Genomic DNA, 22,472 nt, shown 5'->3' with positions numbered 1-22,472 from the left:
GTGCCAGGGCTGTCGTTAAGCTGGTGGAGTACCCAGGTGTCTCGCCCCGTCAGTCATCGTCTTTGGATTGGACCCAGACCGGGTAGACGGAGAGAACATTGGATCATGGCACTCACATTCTCTGCGCCTTCTGTTACATGAGCCCACAAAACCCATGCACGCAAATGCTACGTGACCACAGCCCGAGCGTGGTGAACTCGCCCAGCGGCACTCGGGGAGCACTCATTCTACAATATAGGATGCAACAACGCCGGGTGGGATAACAACCTCCTATTTGTGACACCGGCAGGTCAGAGGCAAAGCCACAGGAGCCCCACGGGTACCATGCAGCGACGTATTGGAATCCATTTCGGTTGTTTCCTTCTCTCAACTTCTCTCTGTTTGTTTTTCCCTTTCCTATTGAAATAGACGAGGGAAAGAATGGCTATTGTTATCATGGTAGCTATCAGCTACGCACAAGCATGTGAAGGCCATGACGAAGTCCCGACCTCCTCTGCGTTTGATGAGCGTCGACAGCGGCCCAGGCACAAACTCGCTCTCAGCAACTCTCAGCTGCCCGCTTTGAGATTCGACCAGTGCCTCTGGACATCCACCATCACCTTGACCCATCGCTCGAGCCCCTCGGGCCGCCAGACTTCGGCGCGGTTGTAGTACTCCTGAAATTGGGGCTTCCCGTCGGCAATGGTCACGAACGGCCGCTTGCTGCGCACATAAATATGTAGATCGGGCTCGATCATCCATGGGCGGTCCAGGGTGCCGCTCTTGACGAACCTGACAGCCGGGCCGAACACGTACTCGCTCCACACGGCCGCGAGGCATCGAGGGCATCGCACGATCGTCTGCCCGGCCCCGGACTCGGACGGGATAACCACGTGGAGGAGGTCGTCGTCGTCGGGTTGAGTCTCCGCTCTTTTAAGAGCACCCGAAAGAGCAGGCCCGGCGGTGGGTAGGCTGCCTGATGCATTGGGGCGGGCGGGCGTTGTTGGCGCCGCCGGTGCCAGGCGCGTCATGTTCGAGGCTTCAATGATGATGTTGGGCGAGAAGGCCGAGCCTGTCTCGCGCTGGCAGGAGGTGCAGTGGCAGTTGTGGGAGACCATTGGGGCCTGCAATAATTGATATCGGACATGGCCACAGCAGCAGCCCCCTTCCATCGGGAAGGCCGATGGATTCTCCGAGTAGTGGAGAGCTGTTGAGGCCGTCTCTTGGTTGTCGGAAGTCATCATTGTAGCCAGCAGTATTTCGGACGTCTGCTGGTATCCGCACTTGTTTGTATGATACGGGGGCACACGGGGTATTTTTGAACTGGGGAGTAGAGCGCATGTGGCCCTTTAAGTAGCCCACAGAATGCATGTAAGAGAGAAGGGCGCACGTATTGCAGATGCCCGTTCGGGCAAGTGGAGCCAACCACGAGCCAATCACGATAAGGAGGGTATGCCTGTGAAGGAGCAAGGCAGCGGATAACGAGCAGCATGCAATGTGTGGATGAGCCCGGATGAAGCAAAAGCAGCCCCGCTTGTAAGCGGTGGGAGTCTGCTTCCTGCTTCGATGGGCGTAGTCTGCGATTTGTCACACTGAACCCATGCGCGCCGCGCCCAGTAAACGTCAACTCCATGAGATCAAAGCAGTAGGGATTCTTATTGTTGCGTCGTGGCTGCCGCATGGGCCACCCGGCAATGTACCGTGGCAAAGAGTGTGGTATCGTGCATGCAATCTGTTTACGCTGAAAGGCGTCTGCGTTCCGCCAGAACAAAAGAAAAAGCAACCCCTAGAATCTGTTTCGGGACTTCAAGTTGTCACACTCCTCCAAAAAGCGATAGATTCCCTCCAGACCCTCAAAATCCTCAGAGACGTGTTCGGTAGAACTCAAGACGTGGCCAGACATGCTCTCGTATCCCTCCTCGACATCGATTTCTGGCTCCGGGGTCGACAGCCACGGGCTCTCATCAATGTACCTGTCGACGTACTCATCAAACATAGCCTCGTCCTCCTCGAGAGAAGACAACTCGGACAGTTGCGACCTCGCCGAGCCACCAGGTGAGGTGAGCGTCTCCTCGTGGGTGTCAGGCGCGTACGGGAACCGTAGTGCCATCGGGCTGCCATAGCTGACATCAAAGTCGGGGTCTTGCTTGATGACTCCTCGCTGGACCCCGGTATCATCACACAGTCGTTCAACGGTGTCGGCATCGAGGCCTGGAAACCTCACACGCAGAGTGCTGTTCTTCTCTAGCGTGATGGGCAGGTCACCCAACGTCGCGAGACGCCTGAGATCGCTCATTACAGCCGTGAGGTCCTTGAGCTGTCGCGCAAAGTCGGTCGAGAGGACATCAAAGAAACCCTCGGCGTTCAGGGTCGCAGGGCCAGCCTCGGGCATCGCGTCCGGGCAAGTCGCCATGGCGGTCACGGCGGCAAGAGGGCTGAGGGCGGTGACCGTGGGGCTGATCTGGAAGTCGACAAACGAGCCGGGCAAGATGCGCGGCATGCTGGCCACCCTCCTGCCTGCGGATTCCTGCAAGGCGGTGACTGGCTTGTATCTCTTGTCGCCGTTGGGGCTGTGTCCGTCGAAACGAGCCCTCTGGCCCGAGAGCCAGAAGGCACGCATTGCTTGTGACACGTTCTGGAATACCTGTGCCTGAGATGTAGGCCCGTGGCTAAAGTATCGCTGGCCTCCGATGCGACCCGAGCCTGGCATGGCGTAGCCGCCTGCGGTCCTGGGCATCGCACCACCGGTGAGGTTCGGCCGCAAAGTATGTGCGAAGGGCGCTCGTCCGGTAAACTGCGAGAATGCCCGCCCAACAACTGTGTTGTTGAAGGCAGAGCGGTCGGCCCTCGGGGCGGCGCTCAGCTCTTTGGCTGCGGTGGTGATGAAGCGGCGGACATTGGCGTTGAGGCGGCCGTACGTGGTGGACGAGGACCATCGTACTCCACGCTTCGACTGCCGCAGGAAGGCCGTAGGGTGGATGGGCTGTCGGCCGGTGGATCGGACGGTGACATGTTGGACTTCTTTGCTGAGCGGCTGGGTCGCGCCAGCCAACTTGCGCTGTATGACCTTTGTCATCTTGGCCGTGTTGACAACGGCGCTGCGGAGGGCGCGCATGACCACGGGGGCCAGCACTCCTCCGGCTGGAGACATGTTGGTGATTTGACTGTGCCCTGTGTTCTCGCGGGGGGGAGAAACAGTACAGACAGTCCCGACAATGTTGGAAGGGGGGACGGGCGGCCGGGAGAGGCGGAGAGGTGCAAAACACTGGTCCGCGGTGGCTTATAAGCTCCCTCCCTCCCCCTGCGGTACGCCCCGGGATCCTACAAGTGGACTTCGCCACATCTCCCTGCCGATCTAATCAGCTTATCAGCTTATCAGCTGGTCTGAAACCGCTGAGATTGCGGGCTGTGGCAGCTCCCCACATGTTAGCTCCCTCTCCAACCGGCCAAGCCACATCGGAGACGCTTGGACTGCTGCGTGCTGAGCTCCACCTTCAGCCGTGAGATTTTCCCAACCTCTCCACCCAAAATTTTTGCAAACTTCCTACAACAAAACCCTCCTGGCAAAACTTCAGACAGCGCCACCATTCTTCCCTTTGCATTCTTCCCACCACACGACTTAGTAGTACTCAGGAAAGGTACGACAAAACCTCCCTCTCTTCTTGAATCATCTGCTGTGACGAACAATCATCGAACAATCCAATTCTTACTAGCACCATGGGGACTACACTTTACTCTAGAATTACCCTGAGCAAACACACCCAGCACACGTGCTTCGACAATTTCTGCGAGCTCGATCGCTGACGTGTTTGCACACAGGTTACTTACTGTCTTGCCCTCGCTGCGCGCTGGTCGCTGGTCGCGTTCAGTTAATACAACTCAAAAGGTTCGTTCCAACATCTCCTTGTCCCTGCTCCCGTTTTCCATGATGCATACAACACATTCAGGGATTCCTCGAACCGAAGACCAATGTGGACATAATGTTTTATAAGTTTCAGCCTTGTCTGATTGGATATGTCTGGCATATTCTTTGCTGCTGCCCTCTCCTGCCGCAACATGTTGCTGACCATGGCCGACCAGGTACATTTCCCACTTCCCTCCCACGCCTGAAGCAACATGATGAAATTTGAACGAACGGGCGGACTGATCGGAGCTCGCCGGCCCGTCTCGTCAAAAACAGGGCTGTACACCCTGTGAGGCGGGTCCGCGCGGGTCACCTTGTTGAGAATTCGTCACCTGATCTTGCTATCGCGAATCGCGAACCGCGCCTTGTCGCCAATACGGCATGAGTTTTGTCGGTCGGGCTTTCTGGCTAACCACGAGGACGGCAGGTAACTGGCTCTCCTACTTGTTCCGCAGACTTCCTGTACAGCAACATGATGAACATTATTCACACTGTTTGATCCGTGCCTCTGGCCGGAGATGAACACTAAACAAAATCTGATTTAATGAGGTATGTCCCCCGCAGGCAGCAACAAGACGGCCGCAAGCTAACAATGATGTCGGTGCAGACTGACAGCTGTTTGCCCTTGTCGAACAAGTTTTGCGCACCGGGGCGACCCCTCAAGCTGACGAGTTGCCAATGGCAGGTAAAAAGAAGCTTTTACGCATGCTCCCAGCCAGACTGCTCCTTCGGTGAGTTACTCTCCCTATTTGACCCGCCCCGGCCTTTCTGATGATTACCTTGCTATTTTGCCACTGATTTCTACGTGACGACGCAACCATATTTTACCTTATCTATCACCTTGGAGAACTGAGCAGGCCATACAACGTCGATTTTGTCTCACCGTGGGGGTTGTGATGAATTCTCGCTGACAATGCCGTCCCCAGCAGGCTCTTTTTGAGACACGACCCGAGTGTCTGCGTCTACGTCTACTAGCCGTTATTAATATTACGATATCCCCTGAATGTGCATCCAGTAGCACCACCCCTCGTGACTTGTTGCTTTCCCCCTGTGACATGTGACCCGTGACCGCTCGTGTCCACGCCTAGCGGAGCTGTAGTTTCGCGTTCCATGCGACAATGCATCTTATCAGGTCCCAATCCCCGCCCTGGCCAACCCAGTCCGTGACGACGATGCCTGTGCCGCCATGCCCAACGTCCAGCCGCGCGGGGCCTCTGCCCTGCTCGGCGTGCCTCACGCACAGGTACTCGATGATGGAGGGGTTCACCCTGGCGGCAATCTTCTCGGGCCAGCAGCTGGCGTTGAAGAAGTTGCTCGCGGTGAGAAAGTTGACAAAGAGGGGCGGCGGCGGAGGGCCGTCCCCGGGCGCGGCGGCAGCGGCAAAGACCTGCTGGCCTGCCCTCTCGAGGTGCGACCGGGCCAGCTCGGCCTTCTTGTCGATGGCGGCACTCTTGCCGACCTCGTAGAAGTCCTGCACGCGGACGAGCCCGCTGGCGACGGTGCCGTCGGCGCAGTTGTCGGGCCACGCCGAGGCATCGATGCCCCAGCCGCGGCCGTCGTGTTGGGCCTGCAGGGCGGGGTCGTTGTTGAAGCGCCTCACCAGGACGATCTTGCCCCTCGCCTCGCCCAGGGTGGGGATGCGCGGCTCGGTGAACCACCGCCGGGCGGCGGCGTCGGCGCAGTACCGCCGGAACAGGTGCTGCGACAGGTGCTGGTCGGTGCCGCGGCCGGTGCCCTCCCTCTTGAGGCTGATGATGAGGGCCTCGGAGGGGTTGTCGTCCAGGAAGGCGTAGAGCTCATCCAGGAGGCCGGCGAGATACCTGTTGCCGCCGAGCGAGACGGGGAACACGCTGTGCACGAGGGCGAGGGCGTCGTTGCCGTCGCCCCGCGACGCCGACACGCGCAGGTCGAGGAAGCGCACCCCGTTGTCGAGCTGCTCACGCACGCCCACCGCCTGGCACCGCACCGACGGCAGCGCCACGTGGCACGTCGGGCTGTTGTGCGTCCCCGGGATGGACAGCGCCGACAGCGGCCACCCGTCGCCGAGCTCCCGCATCCACCGCGACAGGCTGGCCGAGCTGAGCACCGACAGGTGGTGCGCCGCCGCCGTGTACACCGCCGTCAGCTCCAGCGGCGGCGTCGTCACATCGTCGCCGTCCCCCACCCTGGTCATCACCACGGTCCGGGGCCCGGGGCTGGGGCAATCCACGACATATCTATGCGCCGCACCCGCACCCGCACCCGCGGCACGGAAGGTCAGGCGCAGGACCGACCTGCCGGGCTCCGGGGCCCGGATCTCCGTGACCAGCGTCTCGAAGGCGCCCACGGCGGCGCCTGCGACCTCGACGCGCTCGCTTGGCTCCTGGCCGTCGCCGGGCGCGAACAGGGCCGGCGACGTGGCGGGGCTGGTGGTGAAGAGCGCGGTGATGCGGGAGAAGCCGCCGCCATGCGCGGGGGCCCGCTCGAAGCGCTCGGTGAGCACGAGCTCGAGCACATTGGCCGTGACGTTGCGGATCGTAAGCGGCGCCATGTCGGGTCTGGAGCTGGGAGGGGGGGAGGGAGAGCGGGAGCGACTGGTGCGGCCTGCGGACTTTGGGGCTTTCAGAGAGGCCATGGCTGCTGCTGAGAGGCGGTCATGAACTCGGTCCTCGGCAGCCAAGCCCTGTCTGTGTTGGGTCTACGCCTCGTCACCAGCCCCTGCTTTTTCCTGGCCGGGCTTGATGAGACAGATCTACTGAGGAGGGTTGTGATGACGACGACAGCTGGCTGCTGGCTGCTGGATGCTAGCTGCTGGATGCATTCCATTGCTGGGTGTTCTGAGTGATTCCAGGGGCTCAGCCGGCTGGTGTTAATTTCGTCGAGACGAGGCCGGTGGGTCTCGTCTCACCCAGCAGCACACACCCACCCCGGTACAAGAGCCCTTCCACCTTCAGGCTTCGCAACTGCTATTCAAACACCACCCACCCGTGATTACCCGTGATTAGAAACTGGACCTGCGCAGGCGTCTCGGCCGAGCACGGGCAACACCATCGCCTGCCTCGCCTGCCTCGCCTGCCTCGCCTGCCTCGTCAACGACCGCCTCCTCATCTGCGCCCCGACCCTCGCCGCCGTCGCCCCGCTTGCGCTTCCCGCTCAGGAACTGCATGATGTGGTCCGCGCTGCCGAGCACGTTCCCGCTGCCCTCAACATTTACACCCGCCGAGACGGAAATCCTGAATGGCCGCGGCCTACCTTCCTCGTCGATCATCGGTATCCCCCCGTTCATGCCGCCGGCGTGACGGACCGTGGCGTTGACGGCCTCAGCAATGACCTTGGCGTGCGCTGCAGGCGAGGCCGTCAGCAGGATGGCGTTGTTGTCGCCCTCGACCTGGACCGTCGTCGAAATCCGCAGCTCGATCGGGCTGCCGTCTTCTTGGTCCTCGTGTGCGTCGTCGAGGTTCGAGTACTCGCGACTGTTGTCGCAGTCTGCGTTGTTCATGACGAACCGGCCAGCGCTGATGGGCCGGGCGGCATTTCCCGCAACACACTGCGCCGTCTCGCGGTGCCGTGCTGGTGGACAGTATGCTGGAGGGGGAGAAGGAGGGCCTGGCGATGCTGCCTTTGGCAGACCGGTCAATGGGTCAAGAGAGGCTGAGGCTGGACTTGGTGGTTGAGCCATGCTTCGCAACCAATGACTGTTAGCAAGCAGGGGTCTAGCCCGGGAGTCTTCAGCGTGCTCACTGCCGCACGCTTGTTACGAGCAACGGATGGATGGGCTAGGGATGCTTCAGGCACGGACAGAAGAGCATCAGAAAAGTAGAGGGGCCAACTGGCAGCGGGGGGCAAGCAGGAGGCTTTTATTCTGGGCATGTGGCAGGAAGAGGACAAGTGATACCTGCAAAAAGGTCCAATTCTCAAGCACAATAGTTAGCACGGCCCCCTCAAGACATTGTGGTGGTCCTGATGAAGCGCCACAGCACAGATGGGTTTGGGTTTGCGGTTGGTAACATGAGGACGCAGGACCAATCATCCCATGACAATGCCAGACTGCAGGGGAGGCGCCCCCAGAGACAATCAGAACAATTCCTGCTGGGCCGGGGCTGGAAATGGACATGAGTTTTACCCACCCTGGGATTGTTAGGGAGGGGGAAACATGCCCTCCTTCCTATTGTTGTCCCTTTGTGGCAGCGTCCAAGGGGGCCTGCTTGTTGTTTCACCCCCTCCAGGCCAGTTCCGTTGACTGCTTACTGTTCATTCGGGAAAGACCATGGAAGTACGTACTGCTTAATCAAGTCCTAGCTGCCAACTAGGGTTGTTGGTAGTGCAGTGCTGCTGTTCGTGCAGCACACTTACACAATTACTCTCAAGTGCCTAGGCATGCAGCCCATTGTAGCAGATGGACCTCTGACCCATGCCCCAAACCCCAAACCTGAGGCTTCAACACCGGCGGCCTCGTTAATGGCAACTTCATTTAGCTTGTAGTCACCACCATGACGTGAAGGCGCTTTTTGGAGCCCACCAAGCCATATGAGCAATATTGCTTTCACGTCGCACAGGAACACAGAGTACTGATCAAAAACTGGATCTTATTCATTTGCCACTTCGTTGAGCGGATCTAGCAAAACTCCGACCTAAATGCCCCGTTGAATGGGTATCTTGCATGCCTTGTGTTGAAAGACGCCTTCCGCCCCACGCGCTTTTTAGCTACCCATATTCCATGTTGTTGTTGAAAACCGTACGCCAGTTATCGATCCCGAATTGTGATTAGAATAAACGACTTTATGTGTAGGATACCGGACCTGTAACCTTAGAGAGTCTAGAACTTGAGAACCTTGGGCTTCTCCCAGTTGAAGTCCTGGTTGGTTCCAAAATGCCCGTTCTTGGCCGTCTGCAGGTAGATGGGCCTTGCGAGGTCGAGCTCCTTGACAATGACACCCGGGCGCATGTCAAAGTTGTTGCGGATGATCTCGACGAGCTCATCAGAGGTCTTGTTGGAGGTGCCGTACGTGTCGACAAAAACGGACAGGGGCTCGGCGACACCGATGGCGTACGACAGCTGAACCAGGGCCCGGCGGGCGAGGCCGGCGGCCACCAGGGACTTGGCAACCCAGCGGGCGAGGTAGGCGGCCGAACGGTCGACCTTGGAGAAGTCCTTGCCGGAGAAGGCACCACCACCGTGGGCGCCCCAGCCACCGTAGGTGTCGACGATGATCTTGCGGCCAGTCAGGCCGGCGTCACCCTGGGGACCGCCAATGATGAAGAGACCAGATGGCTGAATCTGTGGGGCTGTTAGCAGTCAGGTCACCAGGGAAAGCGGTCGCCGGGTAGGGGCTTACGTGGTAGACGGTCTTGTCGTCAAGAAGGTTGGCTGGGATGACCTTCTTGACGATCTTCTCCATGATCTCCTTGCGGAGCTGCTCGGTTGTGATGTCCTCGGCGTGCTGTGTGGAGATGACAACAGTGTCGACCCTCCTGGGGATGACGGCCCCGTTGTCGTGTTGGTACTCAACGGTGACCTGTGTCTTGGTGTCTGGTCGCAGCCAGGGCAGGGTGCCGTCCCGGCGGGCGGTGGACAGGGCAGAGTTCAGCTTGTGAGCGAGCAGATGGCTGAGGGGGTGCAGCTCGGGGGTCTCGTCGGTGGCGTAGCCGAACATGATACCCTGGTCACCAGCACCAAGCTCCTCGAGGGCCTTCTCGTAGTGCAGACCTTGGGCGATATCAGGGGACTGCTGCTCAATGGCGACCAGAAGGTTGAGGGTCTTGTAGTCGAAGCCCTTTGCGGAGTCGTCGTAGCCAATGTCCTTGATGGCATTGCGGACAACCTTCTGGTAGTCGAGGTTCGCCTTGGTGGTGATCTCACCAAAGACCATGATCATGCCGGTCTTGGTGGCAGTCTCACAGGCGACCTTGGACAGAGGGTCCTGGGCCAGGCAGGCATCCAGGATGGCATCGGAGACCTGATCAGCGATCTTGTCGGGATGACCCTCACCGACAGACTCGGAGGTGAACATGAAGGTGCCCTGTGGGCTGGCGTGGCCGTTGACTCCGTTGGCAGCCATTGTGGATGTGTAATGATAAAGGAAGGAGGGAGGGAGGGAGGGAGGAAAAGGTCTACTGGGTGCCGGTTAGTCTCGTGTACGGTCGCTTGCGGGATATAGTCTTTCGAGTCTGAGGTTGGAGAAGGGCGGTGATGGGGACGGGGTTATATGTTGAGGACGAGTTTTCAACTGCGCCGAGACGGCGGGGGTAGAGGGGGTTAATGGGCTAGGGCGGGCAGAACGGGGTTGACTCTCGCTCGAGCAATTGGATGAGACAGCTAAGATGAGGCTAAAAGATTGCGTGCTGGACGGTGTTGGATGGTGTGTGTCTTACCTCTAGGCAATCTGGGCGAGTGGGTGGAGGGAGGGAGGAAGTCTGGGGGGAGTAGGAGGAGGAAAGGCTGGAAGCAAAGCCCTGGGGAATAGAGGAGACTTTATTGAGTTGGTGTGTTGGATAAACCTGCAGCCCAGGTTTGCTCGTCAGAAGAAGGAGCCGACAGTCGGGGCCCGAAACTTTTTGGGAGGGCAGGACGCACGACTAGGCCAGTACCTAGGGTGGTTCATAGCAGTCACTATTCATAAACCCCTGCAAATACTAGGTCTATACTATAATTAACTACCTACCGTTATAAAAACTAGTAATCTTATTAAATAAATAGTTTTATTAAATATAAAAGTTCTTCTTAAATAATAATTAATAATATAAAATACTTATAAATTTATAAATAAAAAGTTTTATTTTTATTTATTATTTATTTTTAATTAATATTTTTATAAATTTATTATGAAAAATTTAATAATACTTTTTATTTTAATATATATAAATATTGAAATATAAATATATTTAAATTATTTTAATTTTATTATTAAATTAAAATAAATAAATAAAGTTTTAATAATAATATAATATTTATATATTATTAAATAATTAATTATATAAATTAATTAATATAATTTTAAATTTAATAATTTAAATATATAATTAATAATAATTATTATATTTATTATAATTTAAATATATAATATAATATATTTTAAAATAATTTAATTAAATTTATTATATAAAACTTTTATAATTTTTATATTTTTATATATTAAATTATATTTATTAAAAATTAAAATTATTATAAATTATAAATTAATTTAATATTATTAAATATTATATATAAAATTATTATATAATTTAAATAAACTTTTTAAATATAAAATTAAAAGATTTATAATTATAATTTTATAATTATTTTTTATTTAATTATATTATATTATTATAATTTTATTTAACTTTATTTAAGCTTTTTTAAAACTTTTTACTATTTTTCTTTTTAAGAGTTAAATTTAAAGGAGTCTTTAAGTTTAAATATAAAATTTTATAAATTTTAATTTCCTTTAAATTAAATTTATAATTTCTTAACTTTTTAAAAATATATTAATTATCTTAAATATTAATAACTTCTCTTTAAAATAAAGGTTTATTTTTATATAATTATAAATTTAATTATTAATAGTTATTTTTATTTATTTATAAGTTATTAGAATTATAAACTTAAATAATAAAGTATAATTACTTTATTTAAAGGTTATCTCTTAATTTAATAAATTAAATAACTACTTTTAAATAGTTTTACTTATAAAGTTAATAGTCTCTTAAATTTATTAAATAAATATTTATTTATAAAATAAAGTTAAACTTTATATATCTTCTTTAAAGGAATAATAGCTTTATTTTTACTTATTTTAATTAATTTATATTTATTTAAATTATATAATAACTTTATATATAATATTTAATAATATTAAAATTAAATAACTTATAATTTATAATAATTTTAACTTTTAATAAATTAATTTATATTAAAGTTAATAATATTAATATAAAAATATTTTTAATAATAAATAATATTATAAATAATTATAAAGTTATTATAAAATTTATATATAATAAATTTAATTAAATTAATTTTTAAAAGATATATTATATTTTATTTTTTAAAACTTTAATTATTTATTTTTAATTTAATAATAAAATTAAAAATATAAATAGTTTATAATTTAAATAAAGTTATTATATAATTTAAATAAAATTATTTTTATAATTTATAATAAAAGAAAATTTAAATTATTTAAAAAATTATTTTAAAATTAAAGTTATTTAAATAATAATATTAAAAATAATAAAATTATAATTTAATATTATAAAAATATAATAATTATTTAAATTAATAAAATATATAAAATATATAAATTTATTAATTAATTTTATAAATATTTAATTTATAACTTTAATATTAAATAAATTATTAAAAATAAATAAATATAAAGTTATTATTATTTTAAAAATTTATAATTATTTAAAAATTTATTTAATTTAATAAATTAAAATATAATTAAATAAAGTAATTTTATTTTATTATTTAAATTTATAATTTTAAATATATATAAAATAAAATAAAAATAAAAATAAAATATTAAAAATAAAATACTAAAATAAAATATTAAAAATAAAATATTAAAATAAAATATTAAAATAAAATATTAAAAATAAAATATTAAAAATAAAATATTAAAAATAAAATATTAAAATAAAATATTAAAAATAAAATATTCTTTTAAAAATAAAATTATTATTATTTATTATTATTTATTATTATTTATTATTATTTATTATTATTTATTATTATTTATTATTATTTATTATTATTTATTATTATTTATTATTATTTATTATTATTTATTATTATTTATTATTATTTATTATTATTTATTATTATTTATTATTATTTATTATTATTTATTATTATTTATTATTATTTATTATTATAATATAAATAAAGTAATTAAATAGTAAAGTAGTATTTATACTTAAAAAGTTAAGTAGTTAAATATTAAAAAGGGAATATAGTAGGTGTAGTGACTAAATTAAAGTTTGCTAATAGTGACCGCTCTAAACCGCCGAGAGCACCCCTGCAGCCAGGACCTTATATCAACCGCCCGAGGGAGGGGAAGGGCATTGGGTTTCTCCCACCGCCCCGGCAGCAACAGGTCGCGGCTACCTTTGGGGGCAGTGTCACCTGCCGAGATATGCAGTACCGTCTACCCGCGGCTCAACAGGCTTCCTGGGCCCTCTGGCAGCTACTCACGGCTCTGCCGCAACCCACGACTCGGGCTACTCGGGAAGTTCGCAGAGGACACATAGTCCCTGACGACGGGCGGAGGCGAGCCCCTTGCCCCAGTGCCAATGATAAGCTGTCATGACGCACATGTGCTGACACTGACTGACCTGCCCGAGTGAGGACCGGGTGCCTGACCGCAACAAGCCCCGGGCGAGCATCCATCGCTGTCCGGTGTACCACCGAGGGCTGGTTGATGGCATGAGGTGTTGTATTTCAGGCCTCGTCTCCCAACCTCAAGCCGAGGGGGGAACCCCTTCTCATTGCCATTGGGCCCAATTGGCGCTTCCAGGTGGCTGTCTGTCGGGTTTATGCTACTCAGGGAATCTGCGTAGGGAATCGCAGAGTCAGGCGGGCGGGAGAAAGATCTGCGTGTCGGTGCCCCGGGGACTGATAAGATAAGGAACCACCGGAGGAGGGGCAATCCCCGTCAGTACGGAGCATGGGTGGGAGACGACAAAAATTCTGGGTGCAGGAGGGAGTGCATGCATGTTGCTCCCATCCCGACTGCCTGATCGATCGCAACGGCGCCTCCTCATCCCCTCATCCCCTCATCAACAGACAAAGACTGGGCAATCTCGAGGTCCCATTTCCCATTTTCTCCCATTTTGCAGCAACAATGAGTAAATACGGCGTCATGGTCATGGGCCCAGCAGGGGCGGGCAAGGTGCGTCGAGCCTCGCAGCGGCGTCCAGCCCACCCTCCCCCCTTGCACCAACATCGCCCGTCGAGGCACAACGGCTGACAGGAGAGGGCGCCCCAGTCCACGTTCTGCTCGGCCCTCATAACACATCTCCAGCTCAACCGCCGCTCCTGCTTCTACGTCAATCTCGACCCGGCCGCCGAGTCCTTCGACCACCAGCCCGACCTGGACATCAAGGATCTGATCTCGCTGGAGGACGTCATGGAGGAGATGGGCCTTGGCCCCAACGGCGGCCTGGTCTATTGCTTCGAGTTCCTCATGGAGAACCTCGACTTCCTGACCGAGGCCCTCGACGGGCTGACCGAGGAATACCTCATCATCATCGACATGCCCGGCCAGATCGAGCTGTACACCCACATCCCCATCCTGCCCGCCCTCGTGCGCTTCCTCAGCCAGCCCGGCGCCCTCGACATCCGCCTGTGCGCCGCATACCTGCTCGAGGCCACCTTCGTCGTCGACCGCGCAAAGTTCTTCTCGGGCACCCTCAGCGCCATGAGCGCCATGATCCTGCTTGAGATCCCCCACCTCAACATCCTGTCCAAGATGGACCTGGTCAAGGGCCAGGTGCGCAAGCGCGACATCAAGAGGTTCCTCACCCCGGACGCCACCCTACTGGACGACGACCCAGCCGAGCAGGTCCGCCGCAACACCATCGGTGGTCGGGCGGCAGAGGACGGCCAGGATGCCGACGAGCATGATGGCCAGGACCAAGATGCCGACCCGGCCGATAGGGGCGCTGTCATGCGCGGCACCAGCTTCAAACGGCTGAACCGGGCCGTTGCCAACCTGATCGACAGCTTCAGCATGGTCAACTACCTCAAGCTCGACTCGTCAGACGAAGAAAGCGTCGGCGCCATCCTGAGCTTCATCGACGACGTCATACAGTACCACGAGGCGCAGGAGCCAAAGGAGCTGAAGGACGACGAGTTTGAAGACGAGCCCGAGCAGTAGCGCCCCGGCTCAGGCGTCCTGAACCACCCTGGCTGGCGACATCAACGGCGAGACTTTTGTGTGTGCGGATCACGACACGGGTATGCCTCATGTGGTCATCTTGAAGTTTAATTGCTTGCATAGCGCTGGAGTTGTGGTATCTCAGATCATCATGAATGCTATTCCTTTTTTTTTCTCTCCATAAACACAACGCTGCTATCCTCAAGTGCGTCAAAGGTGAACCGCCGAGTCCCGGCCGGTGCCCATGACCTGCCTGCTCATGTCATCGTTGTATCCCTATCGTGCACTCGTGGGTACAGCACAATAATGTCAACGAGAGGTGCCTGCCCGGCGCCAAACGCGCACCTTATATAGGTGGCGCGTCGCCCCAGAACCGCGTAGATCCTCGACATGAGACCCCCCTCTCCGTCCAACTCGACACCGCGCAGATATAGTCTCGCCCGTACAAGCCCACCGCGAGCCGCCCGATTTCAGGGCCAGCCCTGACCAGCCGCGGCCCCGCCGTTCTGCTGCGCCTCGTAGCGCTTATACTCGCTGAGCCAGACGTCCCGCGTGTATTCGTACAGCAGGCTGCCGTAGCCAGTCACGACGTCGACGAACGCAGCGAGGTCCTGGGCGGCCTTGTCGGGGCCGCGCTGCCAGACGACGGCGACGGCGACGGCGGCGCAGGACCAGAAGATGAGGCGCAACACCAGGGTGGTGAACCACGCGACGACGCGCCGTACCCACAGCAGCACCTGCAGCGCCAGCAGGAAGACGACGACGACGAATGCCAGGATGACGACGTCGGGCGAGTCGTTGAGGGCTTCTGCGAGACGGTCCAGGACCGGCCGCAGCAAGGGCGCCATGATCTCGTTGTATAGGGTTGACAGCAAGTCCGCGAACTGGCGGCGCAGGGTCTGTAGGGGCGAGGATGGGTTGAGGACGTGCTGGTTCATGAGGGTGCGGGTCTGCTGGGAGAACAGGGCTGCAGGGGCGGAGTGGTCAGCGAGGTTGAAGCTATGGTGTGTGCATACGAATGATGGGTGGGTGTATGTAGGTAGGGTGCTTGGTCTGGCCGAGGAGCTATGGTGGCATTCCCAGGAGGAGCCACATACCTTCGCGGGCAAAGTTCAGGTTTTCCCAGAGAGTGTCTTGAAGATTGTCGGCACCGTCCATGGCTGCCGTCTCCTTTGCGAATAATGCACAGCAGAAGCACCGGATCTGGAAGGCGAGTATGACGCGAACGGAAGGCAGGCCAGGTGAAAGAAAGATGTCAATTCCGGTCAGCCCTGCAAAAGCAAGATGCCAGCATGTTGTGCTGGAGGTGATGCGCTGTGCTGGTGGCGCGGCGTGGGGCGCGACCAACAGGGTCAAGAGGGTCCAGAGGGTCCAAGGCCTGCCTGGGCTCTCTCAATTGCCCGCTCGAACCGCACCGGCAGGGGTTCGCGTCCGGCAGGGAACCGCGCACGGGCCCGCAGAGCATTGTGCCGTGGCTTTCTCGCTGCTGATCCCTGCTTGATCCATCCACGGGACAGGATTGATTCACATGGCCTTTTGTCCCACTGCTCAAGAGCCTGCACCACAATGCCGTCTCCCCTGTCGGCAGCCATGCTGTTCCAGCTGACGAGCAAGCAAAGGCGCGCGAAGGCACGCATGCCTCGAGGGTTACAATAATTCATAATACATTACTTTTTATCATCCCCTGTCTAGAAAGCCATTTACATCACCACCTAGTCGTCATGACACCAGCCCCTCGATCAAGCCCACATGTAAATACAGGAGCCTCTCTCCGCCTGGTGTGTTCAAAGAACAGGTAGTGGTAGAAGAAGAAGAAGAAGAAGAAGAAGAAGAAGAAGAAGAAGAAGAAGAAGAAGAAGAAGAAGAAGAAGAAAAAGAAAAGAATAGAATAGAATAGAGGGGTATCAAATCCCGTGCAAGCCCATGCGGGCTGTCCACAGGTGCAGTAGGCCTCAGTAAGCCAGAAACAAGCGGCCGTTTCCGTCCTCATTCCCTTGGCCGCCTGTCTCTCGTTTTGCAGTCCCAGCCCAAGCCCATCCTCGCCAGCCCGTCCTCCTGGACCTAGAAGCAGCAGTGTATAGAAACAAGCACGTAGAGAAAGAAAGAAAGAGGCCTCGCTCACACAAAGAAGAAAGAAAAAGAGAGAGGCATGTATGACGCCTTGGGCAAGACGGTCAGGATGATGTGAATGAGAACCATCACGCCTTAAATCATCGCTGGTTCCTTATCATACAAACCGTCAGGGAGGGGTCTGAACAAAAGCAAAGGCGCTGAGCCGTATGGTCACGTAGTAGCCTCGTCCCGAGGCGATGGGAGATCTTTCACGACTCATCTATCCCCTCGAGGATCCTCCTCGCGGCATCAATCCTCCTCCTGTACATCCTGCCCTCTACGCCAGCCCGGCCGCTGTCCGTCAGGCCGAGGACGCAGCGGCCCAGGCTCGCCACCGTCCGCTCCACCAGGAACTGGTCGTCCCGGGGCAGGGTTTCGATCACGGCCGTCGTGCCGTTCTCCTGCATGAGGCTTGCTGTGCTGCTGATGCTCTGCATGCTGATGCTGTGCTTGTGCCCTCCGTAAGCGGGGGGGCTTTTATCGGTGGTCTCGCCGTTCTGCATCTCCCGGCAGGCGGCCGTCGTGTCGCTCATGAGAGAGGTTGTAATCGACCTCACAGCCTGGTCCGGGGACCCACCCTCGGGGGTGAGCATTCCCGTGCTGAACGTCTTGCTAGACCTGTTGACCAATGGGAAGCTCCGTGTCGTGCCGGTAGAGTCGAACGAGGACGTGGACGGCCGGTGCGTCTTTGTCGCCGCATTTGAACTCACCGGCCGACGGATGGTGGAGTACATCACCTCCCGCCGTGTCTGGCCTTCCGGACTCGGCCGCCCGGAAATCCCATAGTAGGACGAGGTGATCCCAGTAAATGTAGCGCGCTTTGCCGTCTGCGGACTGTCCATTGTTTCCGTAGAAGGAGTGCTGGGAGTGCTGGGAGTGCTGCTCTCCTCTGGCAAGTCGCCCAAAGCGTCAGCATTCCTGCTACTATCCATGCTCTGCCTGCTCGACAAAGCCTCTTCCGCAGTCGCAAAAGACTCAACACTTGATACTGATGCCTCGCTGCCCCGCCTGGAATGCTGCGGCCTCCTCTGCTTGTTCTCGATGATGGGACCTCTGGTAGTCTCGATCGACGATTCCGAAGTGTAGCTGGCGTTGCTGTTTCGGCGGGCCATGCGCTGGCTGATCGTCCCCATGGCACTATGGAGAAATAAATGCTCGTAATCGAAGGCGTCCTCTCGGTCCTCGTGTGAAACCTGGTGCTGCACGGCCTCGTGATAAAGCGAGTCCCCGCCCTCGCTGACGCTATCAAAAACCTCTTCCAGCTCGTCCTCGTCTATGTCGCCGTTCTCGGTAAACATGTCGTCGTCGTTGTCGTCGTTGTCGTCGTCGTCGTCGTCCACGTGCACGAAGCCTTCGGCCCGGAGCGCCGCCTCGCTGTCGCGGTCTAATTGTTCGACTTGGGCATGGCCCAGGTGTTGAATATCCTCCACGCTGTAAATACTTCCTCCGTCGCCGTCACCAAGATCGCCGATGTTGACGGCACTGTCCTTTCCGATACTTGCCGTCTCGTCACTCAAATGGCCCGGCTTGTCGGGGTCGGCGTCCGATTTGGTATCAGAGCCCGTTGTCGAGTCTGACACGCCGGACCATTGGCCAACCCGTGAGTACGTGAAGGGGCTGGGCGTGCGTAGGCTCTGCATGCTCCTCCTCTTGAGGCTGTCAGCCCGAGCCTGCTCCCGCAGGCTGGATATCTTGCCCTTGAGGTCGTTGACCTGGTCCTTGATGTCCCTCATCTGCGTCACCGACGCAGACCGTGCGAGACCCCGCTCAGCACCACCGCCAAAAGTCGGACTCGTGATCGACGAGTGTCTGTAAGTTGCGTCGGGGTGAGCCCGGCTCGATAACTGTGATGCCTCGTCTTCGCTCAGGGGCTCGAGTGGGACCTGTGCCTCGCGTACTATATACGACGCCCTTTTGTACTGGCCATTCAGCTGGTCCGCACTCTTAGAAACGGTGAGCGGCTGCCTAGCACTAGTGGGGAGTCCGATGATGCTCGATGACCTCTGCGGATAGACCTTGATAGGCAGGCCGATCCGCAGGGAATGGTCACTGCTCTTCCGGCTGTGGCCGGAGAAGGCAGGCGACGAGGGCGACGACGAGGACATTGTCGACATGTAGAGTGCGGACGTTGCGCGTGCTATTGGCGGAGAAGGAGTTGAGCCATTGGAGCCGGATGAGTAGGTAGCAACGGCCAGTGAAGACCGGGCCCTTGTGAGATTGTCCTCCATAGTCTTGAAAATGCGAGTTAGGGCCTGTGAGTCTGCTGGCCTGGGGCTTATCTTCGCGCTCAACTCACCGTCAATCTCCTCTTCGCATTAGCGAGAATGTGCTCAGCCCTCCTGCTAAGCTGGGCGGTGGAGTACTTTTGCCTGCTCTCATAAGAGAGGCTCACGGGTACGACACCATGCACATCTGACGCGCCATTGACGTCCGAATCGTCGACGTAGGAACTGGCCATGCTCTCCTCGTCGTCGCCCTGGAAGACGCTGTCGCCCCCCACACTGATGGCGTCACTAAAGTCTGCGAATAGGTTGGCCTGGTCGTGGTGGTCGGTAACGGTACTATCGGAGCCGGTTGAGGAGCGCCGGTCCCGCTGAGCGGCGGCCTGCTCCTTTGCCTTCTTCTTGATCGCAGAAAGACTTCCGCCCTGGCCCATGGTCGGGGAAGACCGCAGGGCAGCGTCGCTCTCGCTGTCTCTGTCCATGGTGCCGTGGGGTGAGACCCGGACTGGGACGTGCCGAGGAGGTGAGGGCTTGCCGGGGGTGCTCTCGGCCTCGGTGACCTCGCCGATATCCGAGAGCATTGTCCCGTTCCCGTAGATGATGGGGGTTGCGGGGGCAGCAGAAGCAAAGCCGGCAAAGTGGTGGGTGGCCTGGTTGTACAGCATGTTGTTGATGTTGTGGTCGTTTGGCGCACCGGCGGCCTGGGCGTTCCTCCACATGGTCAATGGCGACTGAGGGCGATTCGAGTCGAGGCGAACAGGCGAGGGGGAGCGGTCGTAGTCAGGGTAATCGGGCAGGATCATGTCCGGGTTGGTAAGGGTTGGCGAGGCGGGCAGTGATGGGTGGTGAGCAGGCGCGGAGCCGGTCGAGCCAGGTCGCGATCCTGTAGTGGCGGCCATCTCGACAGCCTCTGGGGCGGTAGGGCGGTCCCCCAGAAACACTGTTGCATGCAAACGGCGGGGCCACGGTCGAGAGAGGGTAAAAGGCCCACGACGGGCAGGCCCTGCCTCGGAAGGCTCTCTGCAGTTCCCCGGCCGAAGCTGGTCGTGCCTATGTCATGGGCGTGTGGGGTGGGGAGTGTGAAGGGCGGGATAGGAGCGGCTCCGGTCTGCTCGAGAATGTTGGTGTGGCCGCGAAATCCGGTGCCGTGGGCGGGAAGCAGGTTGAGTGAGGCTGGCGTGTGAATTGTTGCACGTCGCAGCGGGCACGCTTCCAGGAGGGCACGGGGGGGGGGGGGCACGGGGACGGGAGCAGCAGTCAAGGGCCACGCAGGTGTGAGAGAGTTGGGGCAAATTTCTGGTGTTACAGTCTCAGGGAAATAGACTCGGCAGAGACCAAGGAAGCACGAGGTGCGCAATTCTTGGTTCCCAAACAAAGAAAAAGGAGGAGCTGGCGGGCTGGACGGGCTGGACGGGCTGGACGGGCCGGGGTGTGAGTAAGTGGTTCAAAGTGTCGATCCCGGGTCCGACTAGTGTGCGTGTAGAGTTTGGACGAGATAGATGGATGGGTTTGTCCCGAGTTATGTTTTGGTGTCGCGGTCAGACCCGAGCAGGTTGGCAATTGGTGGAAAGCGAGTGGACGTGGTTGCATGGGCAAGCACCACAGGGCCAAGTTGGGAGGGACGGAGGGACGGAGGCAGAGAGAGAGAGAGAGAGAAAGAAAGAAATTGAGAGAGACAGACAGACAAGAAAGTCTGGTTCGAGGGCCAGGAAGCGAGCTGGGATTGAGTTGCTAGAGAGGAGCAGACAGAGCCTGAGGGCGTGAACACGGTAAATTGGCTCTACAGGCAGGTGCAACTTGCAAGCAAGAGCGCGGGCCGGGGGCAGGGGTGCCACCGTGGGTGAGCACGCAGCCAGCCCAACGGGGCAGGCGGGCAGGCGGGCTGCACACACAGCGCTTGGCCAGAAGCATCTCCCGATCCGGGCCAATATACGTGTTGCATTGATAGCTGCTATTGCATAGCATGGCATGCTGGATGCGGAAGGCATACAACATGGCATAAGCTCTCTCTCCAGCCCGGCGGACAATGGGATTGTGTTGCTGATGCCCGCCCAGGCGGGCGAGGCTCTGCTCCTGATCTCGGCTATGCCTTGGCCTTGGTCGAGGGCACATGTGGAGGCAACATGTGAAGGGCACATGTGAAGGGCACAAGTGAGGGAGGAGAGGACCCGGAGGACCATGCACACAAGCCCGCCGGCGGTTTCTCTCGGTGGTCCAGGCTGCCAGGCCGTAGTGTGCTCGGAAAAAGGGGGCGCGTTCCCACTGGCGATTTTCATTGGCGTCTGGCCGGTTGCTCAATGCCCTCTGGACCTCTGGCTGATTTGACGTTGCACCACCCAATTATGCGCTTCAGGGGGCCCCTGACCGTGATCAAGATTGCTCCTTTCCCCACGCGAGCCCTGTACCGTTGGACCACCCTACCTGCAGTGGCTACCTAGGTACCTACTCAGCAGCTACCGAGCTATGTACGGAGTACTGGGGGCACGGCGGACCTGCAGAGCACTCTTGGATCTTGCCCACGTCGAGATTGAGCGGCCCTGGGAATACGGACCACCACAAACATGCCTGGACAGGACCACAGTCCCACAGTGCACTGAACCGGCCCCGACCCTCGATACCTACCCTCTGGGTATGCCGACCCTCCCCTGCACGCGCTTAACTTGTGGGTCTCTTCGGCACTTTTCCCTAACATGTCATTGGCCTCGAGTGCGACCTGAGTCTTTCTTGTCCTGCCCTGCCCTGCCCTGTGCCGCCCCGCTATCGACAAGACAAGATTATTGCTACAGTATGCTACTACACACTTGCTGAGAGTGTGCCGAAAGCGAAACCGTCCACATGGCCGTCAGCCCATCGCCGCGTTTCGATGGTACGCGAGAGGACATGCAGCACGTATAGGTAGACACCAGACAGCTGCAGTCACCTGGCTGCTCGTCCAGCCCGAGACGTCTGAGACTGCTTTGCGTGGTCTGAGACTGGCATGGTCAGTCGAGCATTTAGACTACTTAAGTACCTACCTAGGTGCCTAGGTGCCTAGGTACCTAAATACCTACCTAGGTACCCAGGTAGGTACAGGGTGTTCCCCTAATCTTTATTGTACAGGTACTTCTAACCTATTCTAATATAACTCTCTTCCTACTAACTAAATATCCTCCTTCTATATTTTAAATAGTTACTTATATTTTCTAGATATAATACTATAAAAAACTCTACTATATTTACTAGTATTTCTTTGTTAATCTATATAGATCTGATTCTTACTCAGGGGATACTTTCCTAACCTCTTAGAAGTCGCTCTGCGACGAGAATTAAGGGTACACCCTCTACTGTGTACTGAGTACTGAGTAGTGCGCCTACATCTAATCTAATCGATAAGCCCAGTCCCGCCAAAAAATTGCGAGACAACCGCCCGCCCTTCGA

General features: G+C 53.5%; 8 protein-coding genes across 8 annotated transcripts; 1 reads left to right on the top strand and 7 right to left on the bottom strand.

The window, feature by feature from the left end:
- Positions 1–548: 548 nt before the first annotated feature.
- KVR01_000079 (uncharacterized protein) lies at positions 549–1,223 on the bottom strand (the record flags this gene model as incomplete). The annotated part of the gene is made up of 1 exon (XM_044787884.1): positions 549–1,223. One exon carries the CDS (start codon positions 1,221–1,223, stop codon positions 549–551), a length of 675 nt encoding a protein of 224 aa, XP_044650028.1.
- Positions 1,224–1,765: 542 nt separating this feature from the next.
- On the bottom strand, positions 1,766–3,130 carry KVR01_000162 (uncharacterized protein; the record flags this gene model as incomplete). The annotated part of the gene is made up of 1 exon (XM_044788024.1): positions 1,766–3,130. The coding sequence occupies one exon, from the start codon at positions 3,128–3,130 to the stop codon at positions 1,766–1,768; it is 1,365 nt and encodes a 454-aa protein (XP_044650111.1).
- Positions 3,131–4,967: 1,837 nt separating this feature from the next.
- Positions 4,968–6,497, bottom strand: KVR01_000973 (uncharacterized protein; the record flags this gene model as incomplete). The annotated part of the gene is made up of 1 exon (XM_044789705.1): positions 4,968–6,497. The coding sequence occupies one exon, from the start codon at positions 6,495–6,497 to the stop codon at positions 4,968–4,970; it is 1,530 nt and encodes a 509-aa protein (XP_044650922.1).
- A 366-nt stretch (positions 6,498–6,863) lies between these two features.
- Positions 6,864–7,361, bottom strand: KVR01_000243 (uncharacterized protein; the record flags this gene model as incomplete). The annotated part of the gene is made up of 1 exon (XM_044785863.1): positions 6,864–7,361. One exon carries the CDS (start codon positions 7,359–7,361, stop codon positions 6,864–6,866), a length of 498 nt encoding a protein of 165 aa, XP_044650192.1.
- A 1,068-nt stretch (positions 7,362–8,429) lies between these two features.
- KVR01_000940 (uncharacterized protein) lies at positions 8,430–10,414 on the bottom strand. The gene is made up of 2 exons (XM_044791045.1): positions 9,199–10,414; positions 8,430–9,140 (listed from the first exon to the last, which is right to left on the bottom strand). Exons 1-2 carry the CDS (start codon positions 9,919–9,921, stop codon positions 8,679–8,681), a joined length of 1,185 nt encoding a protein of 394 aa, XP_044650889.1. The 5' UTR covers positions 9,922–10,414; the 3' UTR covers positions 8,430–8,678.
- Positions 10,415–13,686: 3,272 nt separating this feature from the next.
- Positions 13,687–14,721, top strand: KVR01_000860 (uncharacterized protein; the record flags this gene model as incomplete). Its single annotated transcript, XM_044783765.1, has 2 exons — positions 13,687–13,734; positions 13,831–14,721. 2 exons carry the CDS (start codon positions 13,687–13,689, stop codon positions 14,719–14,721), a joined length of 939 nt encoding a protein of 312 aa, XP_044650809.1.
- Positions 14,722–15,191: 470 nt separating this feature from the next.
- Positions 15,192–15,879, bottom strand: KVR01_000778 (uncharacterized protein; the record flags this gene model as incomplete). The annotated part of the gene is made up of 2 exons (XM_044792517.1): positions 15,192–15,688; positions 15,819–15,879. 2 exons carry the CDS (start codon positions 15,877–15,879, stop codon positions 15,192–15,194), a joined length of 558 nt encoding a protein of 185 aa, XP_044650727.1.
- Positions 15,880–17,042: 1,163 nt separating this feature from the next.
- KVR01_000172 (uncharacterized protein) lies at positions 17,043–19,954 on the bottom strand (the record flags this gene model as incomplete). Its single annotated transcript, XM_044784912.1, has 2 exons — positions 17,043–19,064; positions 19,130–19,954. 2 exons carry the CDS (start codon positions 19,952–19,954, stop codon positions 17,043–17,045), a joined length of 2,847 nt encoding a protein of 948 aa, XP_044650121.1.
- Between the last annotated feature and the right edge of the window lie 2,518 nt (positions 19,955–22,472).

The sequence above is a fragment of the Diaporthe batatas genome (genome assembly GCF_019321695.1).
Source record: "Diaporthe batatas strain CRI 302-4 chromosome Unknown Contig00001, whole genome shotgun sequence".
Classification (NCBI taxonomy): domain Eukaryota; kingdom Fungi; phylum Ascomycota; class Sordariomycetes; order Diaporthales; family Diaporthaceae; genus Diaporthe; species Diaporthe batatas.
This window is presented reverse-complemented; position numbering and strand designations above follow the sequence as displayed.

Excerpts from the sequence above, each read along its gene's own strand:
- KVR01_000940 (XM_044791045.1), bottom strand. The coding sequence starts at position 9,921 with ATGGCTGCCAACGGAGTCAACGGCCACGCCAGCCCACAGGGCACCTTC. Across the intron at positions 9,141-9,198 it reads ACGACAAGACCGTCTACCAC|ATTCAGCCATCTGGTCTCTT; the intron begins GTAAGCCCCTAC and ends ACAGCCCCACAG.